At 36.3% G+C, this 19,630-nt stretch overlaps 1 protein-coding gene across 5 annotated transcripts in view; it reads right to left on the bottom strand.

The window, feature by feature from the left end:
- The window catches only part of HAUS6 (HAUS augmin like complex subunit 6), a 49,759-nt gene that overhangs the window by 12,776 nt on the left and 17,353 nt on the right, over positions 1-19,630 (bottom strand). For all 5 annotated transcript variants that reach the window (XM_082401642.1, XM_082401643.1, XM_082401644.1 and 2 more), the window contains 5 exons: positions 14,338-14,508; positions 12,700-12,893; positions 11,836-11,962; positions 9,644-9,746; positions 3,147-3,228 (listed from right to left, as the gene is read on the bottom strand). In XM_082401642.1, coding sequence (XP_082257768.1) covers positions 3,147-3,228; positions 9,644-9,746; positions 11,836-11,962; positions 12,700-12,893; positions 14,338-14,508 — 677 coding nt within the window. The remainder of the gene's footprint in view (positions 1-3,146; positions 3,229-9,643; positions 9,747-11,835; positions 11,963-12,699; positions 12,894-14,337; positions 14,509-19,630) is intronic.

Genomic DNA, 19,630 nt, shown 5'->3' with positions numbered 1-19,630 from the left:
GATGCCACCAAAAGACTGGTGAGTTCCTTGAGGATGAGGACTATGTCTTACAAAAGGCTATTCCCAAGTCCTAACACAGTGCCTGGCGCTTGGTAGTGCCACACGATGGATCAATGAATAAATGTCACTTGAAGATGAGGTTCTATAGATGCCACCAAATTTTTCTATCTGAATCATTCTTGCAGAGTCTCATAATAGAGAAAAATGGAACCACATTCTATACCTCCTCTCTCTCATTTCTGAATTGGCAACATGCTATTAGCCTTGTTAATATCTCAATTCAAGTCAACTTCAAAGCAGCCCTGGCTCAGTCCTTACTCTCTACCCACTTGCCAAGCCAAAACTGAGGCCCATGAAATCCAGATAAAAAGGGTATTGATCCCACTGTGGAAATTAACCCTAAAAGCACTACCAAAAGAAAAAAGACATGCTTTTTATAGCAGCAAAAATTTTGAGGAAAACCTAAAGTCTAAAAATAAATGAAATGTTAAAAAGCTATTTTAAGCGGTAATATAATGTTAAGTAAACATACACATACACTAAAAAAACTGCATTTATGCTATGTTAATGTTGAGAAAATTTTGTATTTTAGAATACAAGACTTTGGAATTGGAAATAAAGTCTAAAAAAGAACTTGGGAAAGAATCTGAAAAGTGATTTATTGGAAATTGGAAACTTTAGCTAATTATTTTTTATTTTCACTTCTTGTTGTTGTTATAACATGTCTACAATTAACAGAGAAATTATAAAAAGAGAAAGGAAATAATAAAATGAGATTAGAATTCAATTTCTAAGACTAAGGATGTTTGTTTGGAATGCATGCAAGATCATACTGCCCTATCTCTGAAATGTAGTAAAGGAGAAACTGTAGAGGTTAAAGGTCTAGAAGAACTGTATCACCACCACTAGAAATATCATGGAACCCTCCTTTCCAGAAACCACTGCAAAGAAAGGTAGTACCCAGAGTGTATAGCAAAGGCATCATCAATCACTGAATTCTGATTGTAAGTATGGTGCAGCCTCCATGAGCTCACTCTGATCAAAACCAAGCCAGGAGATTTATGGAGAAGACTACTTAATATTTTAGTACTTGCGAATGAAAACCACATGTGAAAGGGCAAACAACACACTTACTCTAAAAACTACATTCATCTCATGTTTTTTAACTGCATAATTATATTAACCATATCCACATATGAATTTCCCAATTAACTACACTGATATTGATGTAAGATGATGCCACTACAAATAAAATATTTAGTATAATAGCTGAACTACATGCTAAAAAAAGGGTATTTCTTTAAGTGCAGTCTATCCACATTACACATGAAACATTTTATTACAAAATACCTTTTACAGTAAAGAATTCTGAGCAACATGTTTACTTCCATATCCCAGTAACTCAACTCTTTACCTCTCTTCTGTTCTCCTATTAGGCAGTAATAATCTTTCATTTCCCATTAAGCGTTTATCCCTCATCACCAAAAGCCTTCCTCTACCTCCTTTCAATATCCCAACCTATAAGTAAAATAAAGCGTGAAAAGACAGTTAAAAGGTCCAAGAGCTTAGAAAAGGATAAATGTGGAAGTCAAAATTATTTAATACAACTTTTTCCTATATTAAGAGAATTCTATTTGAATTAAATTCTTAGGGGCTGAGCATCTGGCTCCTGTAGAATTCTGACAGTACATCTTAGTACAAAATTCTACTTCAAGAAAGAATCTTGAGGTTGAATGGAGTTCATAAATAAAATCAGATTTGTGAATTAATCTACTAACTCCATCAATCTTTAGTCCAGCAAGAGACTTTAAATCAAAATATTTAATCTGCTCTCTCAAGGACAGACAGACCAAAAACATAACTGAGATCAGGAAGCACCAACTATTTCCCTCTAAGAGGCATGCTTTAAGAACAATTGTGATAAGGGGGTAAAATTAGCAAGCCCAATAACTTTACAATTTCTTCACTTTACAAGGTCTTCACTGCAGATTTCATTCTATTTCTTTAGGTACTCAGAAATTCAACATCACACCTAGATCTAAGAACAAAAATAAAATTCTCCCACAAGTAGTCCTGACCTCCTGTGAACCAGAAAATTTGCAGAGGAAACTGCCAATAGCATAATTTCACATGTAAGTTTTACTCTAGTTATGGTATTTCAACTTATTAACTTATTAAGAGTATACAGAATGAAGGGGGCCTCAAGTCACTTAAAATTTAGAATTTTCTTTTAGAATTATCCTAAGTATTTTGTTTCCATATCTGTGCTTCATTAACATGGGGAAGTTGAACTGAAAATCAACTATTTAAATCAAAGGTTAATCAGAAAAAGCAAAATAATAAAGGAATCTATTTAGCATATCTGTGTTTGACTGCTACCTAATGTTTAGTTTCAACAAGGGACACATTCACATTTAGTTTAGAGATTTCTGCTTTTATAATCTGGCATCAGTTTATTTAAGGGATAAATAGGATAATAGAGGAAAAAAGACAATAAAGTAAGAATACTCCTAGTTACAACAAACTAACTAGGTTCAGTTTTTTCATATGCTAAATTTTGGGATTAGATTGAATCAGAAGTCTTCCCCCCAAAATTTTTTTTAAGTACAGAACTCTTTTTATCAAATGGCATATAAAGCCCCAATATATAGTACAGATAAAGGAGTAGGCTGCTCAGGTTGAAGTGGGAAAGGCTGGAACAGTCACCGGTTAAATTTGATTCATCCACAGCACCAGAGGGCGCTGCAGAACACAGACTGAAAACTACCAACTAGATCATCTCAGAAGTCCCTAAACTCTTGGATTTAGTCAACAGCCACAAGTGATTTCAAAGACGTTCACAGACACAAAAAGGCAAAAATTCCCAAACTTGCATTAGATAATTTTCATATATGTCTTTTTCTTCAAAAATTAGGTAATCCCCGTGAGTCCCAACATTTAGATAAGAATAGAAGGAAAAAAATGCCCTTACAACAGAAATGTTGAATCTTTCCTGAAAACGTGGATCCACAGTAGGAAAACACTGTCTGGTTAAGAGAAGAAAGTTATGAGCTATCTCACAGTGCAGAAGCTTGAAAGCTGGCTGAAGATGGGACTAAAATTAATTAAGAGAAAAAAAATCAATATGAAAATCAAATTTCTTTTACCTGTTGGCTAGATCACATTTAGTTTCCAGTATATCACTTGCCCTTCTGCAATCATTTTCCTGGATATGTTGCTTACGTGTATCTAAAGGAATAGAAAAATTAATTACTCTTTAATTATGTTTGTACATTCTAATATTCAGAGATGTCTTGAAGTTCTACAACAACTTCTAAACAGGAGAAAACAAAAATAAATTCTAATAGGAAAAGACAATTATTCAATTATTAAGTATAAAGTAGTATGCATGACAGTGATGGAGAATATGTACAATAGGCTTTCCTAGAAAGATAGCTCACACAAACTTTCCCAAAAAGGGACAATCCATAATTCTCAAGTATTATACAGCCATGCTTCATGTTTAAGTACACAGATAATGCAATTACCACATAAACCAGCCAAAAAGTTATAGTACTTAGCATATTTTAGCCCAGCACTTAGGACATCAGTCAACCTATGTATTTATTCTTCAACATATCATTTAATAACTATGTGTCGTTACTGCACTAACAATGGGAAAAAGAAATTAAAAATGGAGACCTGTCTTCAAGGAGTCAGTACAGGAAAGACTACTGACAAGTACATACAGAATTATGGTACACTGCTACAGTATTATGATACAAGTATGCACAGAATGCAAGGAGGCAGAAAGGCACCTGGCCCAGAGTGGGGAACATGAAGAAGCCATGAAAGTACTAAGAGAATAAGTTGCATGTTTCGTGCGCCACAGCATAAGGTATATCTAGTGGAAGCATGACAGGCAATGAAATTGATGACAAAAGCCATGGCTGTATTTCAAAGGATTTGATATTCCAGGAGCTCCTCTTCTTTCAACATGTTAGCTTCTGAAAGACTATTTATACATGTGTCCAAAGTGTTACTGTATAAGAAGCCAATGTGTATACTATGTAAAGTTTTCCTTGTAATTCATCATAATGCCACCTCATAACATTCTCAATACCCTATGCTTTTGAACCTACTAATTATGATGGAGTTACTGTTATTTATAAAACATTCCAAAAATAAGCACAAATACAACTATACCACAAATTTAGTAGACAACCATTAACTAAAATGATGATGATATAGTCAACATCTTGTTATAACCTGTAATGTTAAAGAATTGAAAAAGAATATATGTGTGTGTGTGTGTGTGTGTGTGTGTGTATATATATATATATATATATATATATATATATATATATATATTCCTTTTCAGATCACTGAATCACTTTGCTGTACACCTGAAACATTGTAAATCAACTATACTTTAATTTTTAAATATTTTAAATTTAAAGATTTTTTAAAAATAAAAATGATGATGCACAACTTTAAACACCATCTGGTGGTGGTAGGCAGAGTTCATGCACATTTGTTCTGGTATGAAAGAAAGTCTGTAAGGTAAAAGCTGCTAAGTGAAAAAGCATCTAGAGCCTTTTTCTCTTTTCCAAAGGTGATGGGTGATGGAAAGCCACTGGTGGGTATTACATCAAGAGGTGAAAAGGATCATATTTACATTACAGGAAGATCACTGACAGCCATTTGGAATATAGAACAGATAGACTACTGGAGGCAGAGTAGCTAGTTAGAACACAATCACATGCAAGAAATGATGAAAACTAAACTTAATGCAAAGATAGCAAAGGAGGGCACAGTCATAATAGTGCATTTAGGAGGTTAAAACAAACTGAACTCACCACTACAAAGCAAACGAAAATAAAGCAGACACTGACTCCTACAGTAAAGACACTACAACTACTAAATAAAATGTAAGAAAAAAGGAAAGCCCAGAAGAATAAAAATCATCACATGACAGAACCAAAGATGGAAAGCACAACAAGCAGGGTAAACTTAAACTGAGAAACAAGGGCTCAGTGAGGCAGGCCCCAGGGGCTGAACACAGGAGATTTAAATGCCTACATGGTAACAAGAAACATCATCTCAGGCCTCTCAGGCTGGGATCTGAGAGACTGCCGTAAGACAAGACACTGCAAAGGCTGCTCTGCCTCTGAAAAGGGATTACAAAAATTCTGCCAACTGGACAGGGAAAGCCTGCTGTCTACCTGGACTCCTTGGTGAAAAAAAAGTATAGAAGGAAGGAAGGAAAGTCATCTAAAACCTAGCCTATTCAAAAGGAGGTGTGAAATCCATAATTATACTGGCTACTTGTTTTAGGAATCCCAAACCAAAGACATTAACTGGTCTAGTTCAAGAGAAATCCCTGGGACTCTTGGCCACTCTGTAGAGACCCTTCTGCAATCCTGGGCCCACATGACTCCTCCAGAGGTGAGGGACCCACTGAAGTTGACATTTCATTCAAATATTTTAATATTAATATTTCAATAGAACATCAGCAGGCAGAGTCTACAGGAGAAGTACCTGAAATGAAGAGATACTGGGAAAACTGATAAAGATAAAAATCAGTACATTTAAAATGATCAACAAAAAAGAAACAACAGGGGCCATAATGAAAGAAGATGACACCATGAAAAAGAATGGGCAGTTTTGAAAAAAGAAGCAAATAAAGAATACATTCATGAAAACTAAATACTAAATGGACAGGTGAAAAAGGAGATTAAACATAAATAAAGAGATAATTAGTGAACCATAGAGAGATACAAAGAAAATACCCAGAATGCAGGTCCAGAGTTACAAAGAGGTTGTAAATATGAATGAGAATTTATGAGATATGGGGGACAGAATTAGAAGTCCCAATAATATGAGGTATAAAAGAAAAGGACCAAAAGAATGAGAGAGGGGGGTAATATTACAAGAGATATTAGTGAATAAGTTTCCAGAATTGAAGAAAGATACGAGCCTTCACACTGAATAAGCACACACAAGTCCAAACAGGCTAAATAAAAATCAATCCACATTTAGATACAGCTCAATGAACCTGCATAATACAAAAATAAATAAGTCTTAAAAGCAACCAGAGATCAAAAATTACCTACAAATGAATGACAATTAGACCGACAGCAAATGTTTCAAAAACAAAAGAAGGCAGAAAGCAATGAGATCATATTATTAAAGTCCCAAGGAAAAGTAAGTGTTGATCTTGAATCCAAACTATCATTCATGAGTAAGTAAAAATAAAGACATTTTCAGAAAGACTAAGAGATCTTACTATTCAGGGTCTGTCACTAAAAGAAGTGAAAGATATACTTCGAGATATACCTCTCAAAAGGAAGGAATAGAACAAAAGTAATATTGACAAAAAAAAATCAGTATATGTACTGGTAAATCACACACAATGATTGTTAAAAAGAATATCTATCAATGTCATTTTTTTTTTTAAGGGGTAGGGCATTATCCTAGAATAAAAGTCAGTAAGAGGACGAAACAACCATATACAATGAGTGAACCCTCCTTGGATCCTGGTTCACAAATAAACATTTACAAAGAACATGTTGGGGGATAAGAGAAATTTTATTTATAAACTTAAGAACAGCAGAATGGTATATGTATGGTTAGATCCAAAGTAAAATTATTTTTATAAACATACATCAGAATAAACAAGATTTAGGATAGTGGTTACCTCTGCAAATGCAGAATGAACGGTCAAGGACAAGGGGTTAATATCCAAAATATACAAATAGCTCATACATATCAATATCACAAAAACAAACCCAATCAATGCATGCCACAACTAAAAGTTCACATGCCACAACTAAGGAGCCCACAAGCCATAACTAAGGAGCCCACCAGCCGCAACTAAGGAGCCCACCAGCCACATCTAAGGAGCACACGTGCCACAACTAAGGAGCCAGTGAGCTGCAACTAAGGAGCCTGCCTGCCATGACTAAGACCCGGTGCAACCAAATAAATATTTTTTTAAAAAAAGGGCAGAAGATCTAAATAGACATTTCTCCAAAGAAGACATACAGATAGCCAACAGGCACATGAAAAGATGCTCAACATCACTAATTATTAGAGAAATGCAACTCAAAACCACAATGAGGTGTCAACCTCACACTTGTTAGAATGGCTCTCATTAAAAAGTCTACAAATAATAAATGCTGGAGAGGGTGTGGAGAAAAGGGAACCCTCCTCCACTGTTGGGGGGAATGTAAATTGGTGCAGTCACTATGGAGAACAGTATGGAGTTTCCTTAAATATCTAAAAATAGAACTACCATATGATCCAGCAATTCCACTCCTGGGTATATGGGTGGAAAAAACGAAAACTCTAATTTGAAAAAACACATGCACTCCAATGTTCATAGCAGCACTATTTATAATAGTCAAGACATGGAAGCAACGCAAGTGCCATCAACAGATTATTGGCTTAAGAAGATGTGGCATATATATACACACATACACACACAATGGATATTTCTCAGCCATACAAGAGTGAAATACTGCCATTTGCAACAACATGGATGGACCCAGAGAATATTATGCTTAGTGAAATAAGTCAGACAGAGAAAGACAAGTACTATATGATATCACTTACATGTGAAATCTAAAAAATAATACAAATGAATTTATATACGAAACAGAAACAGACTCACAGACACAGAAAGCAAACTTACAGTTACCAAAGGGGAGAAGGAAGCGGGGGAAGGGACAAAGGAGTATGAGATTAACAGATACAAACTACTTTAATACATAAAATAGATAAGCAACAGGATTTACTGTATAGCATAGGGAATTATAGCCAATATCATGTAATAGCCTATAATGGAATATAATCTGAAAAAAAAACCCAAAATCACTATGCTCTACACACCTGAAACTAAAATAATATTGTAAATCAACTATACTGCAATTAAAAAAAAAAAGAATACTCAAGGAAGGGTGGATACTCAAGGGTTAACTACACTAGTACTTTAAAAAAAAATCTAAAGCAAATATTGCAAAGATTTGACAAGAGTGTTCAGTAAACAGGTATTTATAATATTCCTGTACTTAATATGCTGAAATATAATTTTTAAAATCCACTGAAAAGAAAAATCACTTCAAGAAAGATGTAATATGTAAGGTATAGGAGGGAAAAAGCTGTTTTACTTTAAGCAAAGTAAAGTGGTTTACTACAAAAAGTATAAAATAATGTTAAGGTTCCCCAGCCCAGACCAAGGCTCTAGAGGAAAAAAAAAAAAAAGGAATCCCAAGAGAACAAACTCTGCAATGTCTGAAGGAAAGGGTTACCCCCAAAGATCCTATCAAACACTTTTAAAATGTGGACTTCTAACTAAACTTCATAAACAGACAAATATTCCCTCACTCTGAAGGCGACATAGAAATCTCCACATGGACGTGAGGACAATTTCATGGTTTCACAGGGCCTAAACTAAGTATGCCAAGAGTACAAAGGCCCTTTCCAAGCTGAAGTGAGAACACAATGGCAACCAAATATGCCAAGAACTATCAAAGTAATTCTATCATCATAAGCAATGCTCTGTATCTGAAGCTCTGTATCTGAAGATCTTTTTCATTAATCAAACTATGCAGTCTTTTGTGTCTACTCTTATGCTGGCGCCTATCCTTGACCCTTGCTCTCTGGTCTATGATCTCTCCCAACTAGTGTCCTCCCCACATACACCTGACTCCCAAACCAATCACCTATCCTAGCTGTGTTCATCCTTTTTCTTCCTAAGTCCTGTGCTAACTGCTGCCACAACCGATGGCCTGCCTAAACTCAACTGTGACCTATACTTATTACCTGCTCCAGACTGGCTACATAATTCATACATTTTTTATTCATTTATCCCTCCACCTATCTACCTTACATTTACTGAACCCAATAAAAATTTCTTGTACACAAGTACCAGGCAATTGGTGAAACTGAGTATGAAATGGGTATTAGATATTGTAGAGAAATTAATTTTTTAGGTGTGATAATGGTATGATATTTGAGGAAACTGAATGAGATAATTATTAATTTTAGGTGTAATATTAGTATGATAATTAAAGAGGAAAAAGTCCTTATTTTCATGGGAATGCATGCTGAAACACTTAGAGTGAAGTGTTAAGGTCTCAGACTTACATGGTTTAGCAAACAAACATACACATTTAAAGCAAAAATCTCAACTGTTGAAACAAGCAACAGTTAAGAATTCAGGTAATTACTGTACTATTCTTTCATGTTAAAAAATTGTGGGCTTCTACACAAAACTTGTAAACGAATATTTATAGCAGCATTACTCATAATAGCCAAATGGTGGAAATAACCCAAATGTCCATCAAAGGACGAATAGATCAACAAAATTCGATTCAATCATACAACAGAATGTATTCGAACAAAGTAATGAAGTATCAATACATGCTACAACTTGGATAAACCTTGAAAACATTGTGCAAAGTAAAAAACTGTGCAACTGAAAGAAAGGAGACACAAAAAGCCTCATGTTAACTGAGGCTCATATGACTGAAATGCTATGTGCATTTCACCACAGTAAATAACTGGGAAAAAAAACATGAAAGTTTATAAAAGAACTACTATCATAGTGAGAAATATTAATGAGAGGGAAGTTTAAAAGAGAAAAAAATAAATAACCAACCTGGAAGTGAAGCAGGGTACTGCAAAAGAATACTCTTCGCATATGCTTCTTCTGAGGCAGGATCAAACGAAAGGGGAGACATAGGTGGTAAAAGATCCACAGCCTTAAAACACAGAATTTGTTATTTTGAAATATACACACTTTACTCAGTACCACAGTAACAATACTAAGTAAATCTATGAATGGATGATATTTTTTTCCCACGAAGAAAGAATTAGCAAACATACAAATTATCCTGTAACTATTTTTAAACTAAGGAGTATGATACTAGGAACAAGAGGGCTACTTTGCCCTCCAACTATGCCTCAAATGTAATAGTACCTAAAATAAAGAGGAATGTCTCAATTTCTTTCTTTTTTTAAATTGTAATCCTTACTGTTACCGGCCAAAAACTCGGGACCTAAACCCTGTTGTCTTTGTTGAAAGATGAACCAACTGCAGGGAAAGGTTTGAGATGCACTGGCAACAAAGTGAGACTTGCTCTTCACCGAGATCAGAAGTATTAAAAGGGGATTGCACATTGTCCTTGTTTAAGTCACTTATTAAATGCCACTCGGACTTCTAGTCCGGGTGTGTCCCATGGAGACTCCCCCCACCACCACCTCCCGCCATAGTTGTGAAGATCAGAGCAGTGCTTTGCAACAAACTAAATTCTCAATGTGTTCATAGGGATTGTGGGGCTTGGTCTTTGGTCAAAGGCTCAACCATTCCGAGGAGTCCTACCATATTTTTGCTTCCTGCTCTAGTAGGTTTAGTTTCCTGGGTTTGGGGTGAGACATGTGGACTAGAGCTGTTAGATTGCACAGGGGACTGAGTGTTCATGTTCTGCATCTCCAGGCATGCACAGACCCCCAGAGGATGGTCCAGGTCCCTTCGTTCTGACGGGCAACTTTACCATGTCGAGCTGTTGTGTTTACCATGTGCGTTTGTTACCTTTTCATCCTCATCTTTCTCATCAGAAACTTGTGGTTTTACTCTTTCAGGTTCTTTTTCTTCTGGTCTCTGTTTGCTAGCTAGATCTTTGGGTTCACTTCTGTGCCTCTTTTCATCTTTGTCTTCTCCTTCATTCATTTCAGCCTGAGCTCCTCCAGGCCTCGCATCTCTGTCTGGCTCCTCCTTAGATTTCTGTTTAGGTGTTAGTCCTTCGGTTTGACTTCTGAGTCTCTTTTCTTCCTGGAGGTGACCAGGCTTTACTTTATCAACTCTTTCTTCTTCTTCCACGTGTGTTCCTGGTCTTACTCTTCTCGGTTCTTCTGCAGGGAGCGGTCCAGCAACTTGTTCTCTGGATGTAACTCTACGTCTCTTTTCCTCCTGGTCTTTTTCTTCTTCACCGACAGAATCATCTGATTTTGCTTTTTTTAGGGTCTTCCTCAGGCTTCCGTTTGGCAGGGCCCCTTGTGAAATGAGATGTGATGGTGGTCTGCCTGGTAGTTTGCCTTGTAATCCTGGGGCTACATGAGACTTCAGATTTTGTTTCTCCATCGGACTTGCTTCTCCTGGGCATGCAAAGTTTGGATACAGGTCTGGGGGACTTGTTTTTCTCTGCTATTTCCACTCTGCGGCCCTCACCACTTGTCCGGCTCCCGTTTCCTAGACATCCATTCACTTCTCGACTGAAAGCATGAGCTCCGTTCTCCAAGGACAAATCTTTATTTTAAAGGGATTTGACTTTAGCCAGGTAGCCCTCCTCTGATAATTCTTCTTTATGTAATTTGGTTTCCAATTCACATAACTGATTCTTTATTTCTGTCTGCAGAAATTCAGGCAAGAGAATTCCATTTCTCCTTCACGCATTCCTTTTCTGTTAAACTATGTCTTTGAGCCGGATGGTCTCGATGATTTCATGAGCAGCATCGTGGGGTTTGTCGTAGACCGGCAGCGGCCACGGGTAGATGGCAGGCTCGGCCCCCACAGGTGACTTGAGCCTCAGCTCCAGTTTCTCCCCGATCTCATTTTCTTTTTAATACAATCCACTGAATCTAAAAATATTAACTATATCACAACAGCAGCTTAATGAACATTCTAAAATGTATTTAGAAAAATCACAGAAACCAAAATATTTGAACTTTAGGCTCAGATGCAAAGATGACAAGCATACACACATATAGATTTCCAGGTCATTTGTAACATGATAAATCAAGAGTTTGCAAGAGATTAAACTACTCTCCAAAAGTCAAGTCAATATTACTTACTGGAGTCCAACCTTTAATTAGACTGAAAGGAGACAGGCCAAGAAATTCTTCCCAATTTTTATGCCATTCTTCTTGTTTTTCAACAATAGAATGTCTTATAGTTGTGAGATCTTCTTTTATTTTATACCTGTAACGGCATAAAAAAGAACTTCATTCAAAACATGAATATATAAAAAGAAGCACTGAGAAAAAGCACTGAAGTAAGAATACTATTGTTTGTAGAGAAAGGGCAGAAAGTACAACTGAAAGTTCAACCAATACAGCACACCTAAATTGCATAAACTCTCCCACTGAGAGTTCAGAATCTAAAATACCTTCTTTCCTTTTAACACCAAATAGCAATCATACATCTATACTCCATTTATCTTTAAAAATATTGGGTTGGCCAAAAAGTTCGTTCGGGTTTTTCCCTAAGATGTTACCCAAACGAACTTTTTGGCCAACCCCATACAATTTTTTCCTGGTTCTGAACTCAAGCTGAAATTCTACTCCTACTCTCTATCCATTTCTAAAGAGAACTCATACCTCCCGGTCACCCTGCTCAATACAAACAATTTTTCTGAAACCTAGTTTTATTAGTAGACCCTACAAAAGAAAAGCTAGAGAAAAGTCAGAATTATCTGATAAAGAATTATCACTCAGGGCAAATAATATACTCCAGACAAAAGAAAACTACATTAATTTTCCTTGCTACTTCATGTGTCTCTCTAGAAGTTGGTGACAAGGTTTTTGAGTACAAGTAAAATTTTCACACTTGTTTGCCAAAGCTACTGAGTTGTTAACTAAACAAGAATTGTGCTGAGAAATTATCAAAACCACCCTACTCCTACCCCAATGAAATAACAGAAGAGCTTTCTAGTGTACCTCATATGCTTCAGATCTGACAATCTTTCTCTCTGAACTTTGGTCTCTTTTTCAAGGAAGTGAAGGTCTATTGTCAGTCTTGCTTGGTTAGCCTGACAATGTTCATATTTCATTACTTTCAAGACTTCATTTAATAACTGAATAACTGTTAAGAGATTCAATTTTCCAGCCTCATAAACATTTCCTATGTGCAACTGAAAAAAAAAAGTGGTGAACTATAGATTGTTAACATAATAAAATGCTACAAATATATATTTACATTTTTCACTATTATATAAAAAGGTTACCTTAAAAAAGAGGGGAAAAAAAGAACAAATGTCTACCCAAAAATAAAACTATGTAAATAATTCTGGCCCAAAGAAAACTACTGTGGAGGAATTAACACACCATGCTACATTTTTATATCATGCAAAAAAAGCTGAAACTAGAATAAAAGAAATGCAAATAAATGGAAAGCAAAATAAAGACTGAGGAGAAAGATCAGGTTTAGAGAAAGATCATGAATTCATGTTTTACCGAAAGTTGCAAATTAAAGGACCCCTAAAGGTTGATTCCAAACTTAGACATGTTTATTTGGCCTGCACAGTTCCAATGTTTTAAAATCATCTGAATTAGTTGCTAATATTTTTAAAAATCACAGATTTCACACAAAATTAGTTCCCCAAAGATCTCATCATTTCCTACTTTACCCCTATTGTTACACATAATTAGCGTACTTCATTTATATAGTATTACCTGCCTAGCCCCTGTAGGAATCTGAGTTTACAGATCCTGATTTTTATGTACTCTGAATTTGAAGTGCCTGACATGTTACCTATTAAAGTGAAAACTCTTCAAGGTCACAACAATATTTTATCTTTATATCCCCTTCACTATAATAATACCTGGCACATAGGAGATGCTCAAAAAATTTTAAGTTTACTAAGAAAAAAAAACGTAGGCTATTCAGATGGAAATGTCCCATAAGCAAGTGGAAATAATTTGATGTAGTTTGGGTTGAAGGGGAGAGACTGGAAATACCAATCTGGTAATATTATTGTATAGGAGGCTGATGAAGCCATGGAATTGGGTAAGAAAATACAGATGGATTTATAATGTGGGAAAGAAAAGGGGGCATTAAAGGAACCATGGGGAACATGTTCATTTAAAAGTTAGAGAAAAAGGAACCAGTGGAAAACTGGAGACAGCAGTCTGAAACACCACAGGAAGGCAAAGACACTGAGGTCACAAAACCTAAAGGAAGAAAAAACCTTAAAACACTTAATAGCATCAAGATGAAAGAAAAACGAGAGAATAGAAGAGTTTTTATAAAGAAATTTAGCATTCAGGAGATCATTGGTGCTCTCTTTGAGAATTTATAAAGAACTAGGTATCATATCATCTTCCTACTAAGTACCTTCTACTCTCTACACTATATGATGTAGTGCCGTACAAGGTACGGACAATGAATAAAGGTTGATAGATGTGAATATAAACACGTTCAACAGTACCCCTCTTTATGAAAGATTTACCAGATATATTCACAAAGGTAAATTCCGAAAACAGTAGATAAACATTGTGAGAAAAACAATATACAATATATAAAAAAATTATGTGAAGGGAGTTTTCTCAAAGCTCCCTTAATTATCGAATGCTTACCTGACACATTTGTTTCTCAATTTTGTCAAGTAAGAGCCTTGGAATATTGATAGCAACATTAGTTCCATCTAAAGTATATTGGTTAACAACACTAAGGACTGAACTAACAACTTCTCTCTCTTTTTCCAAAACCATGAGTGTTTCATTCACTGAAGCCCACAAAGACCGAACCTTCGAAAATAGAGACAAATTATTAAAGTCTATATATAATCTATACATAAAGATATGTAAAATACAAATATATGTTCATTCCTAGGAACAAATTAGGTATTCCTGGAATGGCTTCTGGTAAGAAAACTAACTACTTTAACAGTCTAAAAGCACTGATATTACTTTCAAGGGCACTTTAAAACTAAAGAATTTCTCAGGAGAATCTAGCCCACTATGATTTGCAAAACGTATCTAAGAAACCTTATACTACGGAGATGCAATTAGCATTTCCTCTATTCTGACATGCCATCAGGGAAAATAAAAGATTTTCAGGAGAAAAAGAAAACACTACACATCAATTTTAAGAGTCATTCAAGTTTCAAAAAGTTAAAATGCTGAAAACCATATATTAACCTAGGTTTATTAAATTCACATACAAGAATGTTCACAGCACTCCTATTTGTAATACTCAAAAACTGCAATCAACCAGAAGAACTACCTTGAATAAAAAGTATACTTTCCTATAATCATAAAATAGAACATTATACAGCAATGAGAATGAACACATACAACAGCATGGATAAAACAGCATGAGTGAAAGAAGTCAAGCACAAAAGAATATATTCTATACACTCCTCATTTACACAAAGTTCAAGAACGGGCAAAACTAATCTTTAGCATAAGAAGTGAGGATAGGGCTTCCCTGGTGGTGCAGTGGTTAAGAATCTGCCTGCCAATGCAGGAGACACGGATTCGATCCCTAGTCCGGGAAGATCCCACATGCCGCGGAGCAACTAAGCCTGTGCGCCACAACTACTAAGCTTGCACTCTGGAGGCCGCAAGCCACAACTACTGAAGCCTGCGTGCCTAGAGCCCATGCTCCACAACTAGAGAAGCCATCGCAATGAGAAGCCCATGCCCACGCATCACAACGAAGAGTAGCCCCTGCTCACCGCAACTAGAGAAAGCCTGCATGCAGCAATGAGGACCCAATACAGCCAAAAATAAATAAAATAAAATAAAACAATTTTCAAAAAACAAACAAAAAAAGAAGTGAGGATAGTGTTTACCCTTGGAAGGAAATAGTCGTGAATGAAAGGGGGCTCAATGCTCCTGGGGTGAAGGTAACATTTTGTTTCTTTAACTGGATGCTGGGTACATGGATGTGTCCACTTTGTGAATTTTGTCAAGCTTCACACTTACGATTTTGGCACGTTTTTATATGTATGTTATGCCTCAAAAGAATTTACGTAAGCGGGAAAGAGGAGGGGAAACACACTAATTATATTTGTGTTACTGTCTGTGTCTTCTCACAGTACAAAGTAAAGTTGTTTCCCCAAAGGAAGACTCATTGGCTGGGCATCTAAAGATCTCATAGGATGGCATTTCCTTGGTGAACATACAAAGATCCAGGATCTGGTTCTCAGATTTTTCAAATCTAGAAGTTTACCTTCTCAATGGCTCAAAGTTGAATGGACTCAGGGAAAACTGAACACTACCCAAACTCAAGAGAGACTGCTATGAAAACTCTTAATGGGTTTCATACCAACGTAACCTATTAAGCCTACAATCAAAGATACTACATTCAGGAATAGGAATATTCATATTCACTAAACTGGAAGCTCCATAAAGGAAGTGACTCTGCCTGTCTTCTTCAGTGCTCTAGTCCATAATATCTAGAAGAATGCCTAGCAAATGGCAGGTGATCAATAAATATTCACTGAATTAATGAATAATTACTTCCTGAGGAGGGCACTCACCTTTTCCAGTGACAAAGTGCCTAAAAAGCCAAATTAATACCCCAAAGCAGCTTGGTGACCATAGAATCAGAACAAAGAGCTTGAGAGAGATTTCATCCAAACACAAAGGCCTACGAAAACACTCCTACCCACATTTGTTAAAGCCAACCTCTGAAAGCCTCAGATCATTTATATCTGCCAGATTCCTCTCTACTGCCATGTCAGCCTCAACATGACTTCTCATCTTTCTTCCATATTTACCATCTGCCTTCACGTAATGTATTTTATTTAGATAAATATTACTGATTAAGGTGGAATCAAGCTGGATTTTCCCTGCTGGCATGAAAGATTTTAAATTACCCAAATTTAAACTGGTTAATTTAAAACTGCTTTTGTATATATTTAGTCTGATAGATTATAAGCTAATTTTTCCATTATATTCAAGTGTTTTAAAGGCACCCTGTTAATACTTTTATACATATATCACTTATAATGAGTAAAAAAAAGAAAAACAAAAACACTGTTACAAAGAGAGATATACGAGTTCAATTAAGTAAGTAAACACTGCATAACACAAAAGAAAGATTAAATTTCTCCCTTCAAAAGTTGTCTTGACCAGTCCCTCCCATCAGGAAGCTTCCACAAGCCTCTTAGGTAGCCTCACCCACCAGAGGGCAGACAGCAGAAGCAAAAAGAACTATAATCCTGCAGCCTGTGAAACGAAAACCACATTCACAGAAAGACAGACAAAATGAAACAGCAGAGGACTATGTACCAGATGAAGGAACAAGATAAAACCCCAGAAAAACAACTAAATGAAGTGGAGATAGGCAACCCTCCAGAAAAATAATTCAGAATAATGACAGTGAAGATGATCCAGGACCTCGGAAAAAGAATGGAGGCAAAGATCGAGAAGATGCAAGAAATGTTTAACAAAGACCTGGAAGAATTAAAGAGCAAACACTTAGAAGAATTAAAGAACAAACAAACAGAGATGAACAATACAATAACTGAAAACAAAAAATACACTAGAAGGAATCAATAGCAGAATAACTGAGGCAGAAGAATGGATAAGTGACCTGGAGGACAAAATGGTGGAAATCACTGCCGTGGAACAGAATAAAGAAAAAAGAATGAAAAGAAATAAAGACAGCCTAAGAGACCTCTGGAACAACATTAAACACACGAACATTCGCATTATAGGGGTCCCAGAAGGAGAAGAGAGAGAGAAAGGACCCGAGAAAATATTTGGAGATTATAGTTGAAAACTTCCCTAACATGGGAAAGGAAATAGCCACCTAAGTCCAGGAAGCGCAGAGTCCCAGGCGGGATAAACCCAAGAAGAAACATGCCAAGACACAAAGTAATGAAATTAACAAAAACTAAAGACAAAGAAAAATTATTAAAAGCAACAAGGGAAAAACAACAAATAACATACAAGAGACCTCCCATAAGGTTAACACCTGACTTCTCAGCAGAAACTCTACAAGCCAGAAGGGAGTGGCATGATATACTTAAAGTGATGAAAGGGAAGAACCTACAACCAAGATTACTCTACCTGGCAAGGATCTCATTCAGATTCGATGGAAAAATCAAACGCTAAGAGAATTCAGCACCATCAAACCAGCTCTACAACAAATGCTAAAGGAACTTCTCTAAGTGGGAAACACAAGAGAAGAAAAGGACCTACAAAAACAAACCCAAAACAATTAAGAAAATGGTCATAGGAACATACATATCGATAATTACCTTAAATTTGAATGGATTAAATGCTCCAACCAAAAGACACAGGCTTGCTGAATGGATACAAACACAAGACCCATATATATGCTGTCTACAAGAGACCCACTTCAGACCTAGGGACACATACAGACTGAAAGTGAGGGGATGAAAAAAGATATTCCATGCAAATGGAAATCAAAAGAAAGCTGGAGTAGCAATACTCATATCAGATAAAATAGACTTTAAAATAAAGAATGTTACAAGAGACAAGGAAGGACACCACATAATGATCAAGGGATCAACCAAGAAGAAGATATAACAATTATAAATACATATACACCCAACAAAGAAGCACCTCAATACATTAAGGCAACTGCTAACAGCCATAAAAGAGGAAATCGACAGTAACACAATACTACTGGGGGACTTTAACACCTCACTACACCAATGGACAGATCATCCAGACAGAAAATTGATAAGGAAACACAAGCTTTAAATGACACAACAGACCAGACAGATTTAATTGGTATTTACAGGACATTCTATCTGAAAACAAAAGATTACATTTTCTTCCCAAGTGCACACGGAACATTCTCCAGGATAGATCACATCTTGGGTCACAAATCCAGTCTCAGTAAATTTAAGAAAACTGAAATCACATCAAGCATCTTTTCCGACCACAACTCTGAGATTAGAAATAAATTACAGAGAAAAAAACGTAAAAAACATAAACAGAGTCAGCTCTACCCACCACCAGAGCCTCCCATCAAGCCTCTTAGATAGGCTCAACCACCAGAGGGCAGACAGCAGAAGCAAGAAAAACTACAATCCTGCAGCCTGTGGACCAAAAACCTCAGTTACAGAAAGACAGACAAGACGAAAAGGCAGAGGGCTATGTACCAGATGAAGGAACAAGAAAAAACCCCAGAAAAACAACTAAATGAAGTGGAGATAGGCAACCTTCCAGAAAAAGAATTCAGAATAATGATAGTGAAGATGATCCAGGACCTCGGAATAAGAATGGAGGCAAAGATTGAGAAGATGCAAGAAATGATTAACAAAGACCTAGAAGAATTAAAGAACAAACAAACAGAGATGACCAATACAATAACTGAAATGAAAACTACACTAGAAGGAATCAACAGCAGAATAACTGAGGCAGAAGAACGGATAAGTGACCTGGAAGACAGAATGGTGGAATTCACTGCTGCAGAACAGAATAAAGAAAAAAGAATGAAAAGAAATGAAGACAGCCTAAGAGACCTCTGGGACAACATTAAACGCAACAACATTCGCATTATAGGGGTCCCAGAAGGAGAAGAGAGAGAGAAAGGACCAGAGAAAATATTTGAAGAGATTATAGTCGAAAACTTCCCTAACATGGGAAAGGAAATAGCCACCCAAGTCCAGGAAGCGCAGAGAGTCCCATACAGGATAAACCCAAGGAGAAACACACCGAGACACATAGTAAGTAATCAAAGTGGCAAAAAATAAAGACAAAGAAAAATTATTGAAAGCAGCAAGGGAAAAACGACAAATAGCATACAAGGGAACTCCCATAAGGTTAACAGCTGATTTCTCAGCAGAAACTCTGCAAGCCAGAAGGGAGTGGCATGATATACTTAAAGTGATGAAAGGGAAGAACCTACAACCAAGATTACTCTACCCGGCAAGGATCTCAT

The sequence above is a fragment of the Balaenoptera borealis genome (assembly GCF_965194805.1).
Source record: "Balaenoptera borealis genome assembly, chromosome: 8".
In the NCBI taxonomy this organism is placed as follows: Eukaryota; Metazoa; Chordata; class Mammalia; order Artiodactyla; family Balaenopteridae; genus Balaenoptera; species Balaenoptera borealis.
Note: the sequence above shows the minus strand (reverse complement) of the source record. Positions and strands in the feature narration are given on the sequence as shown.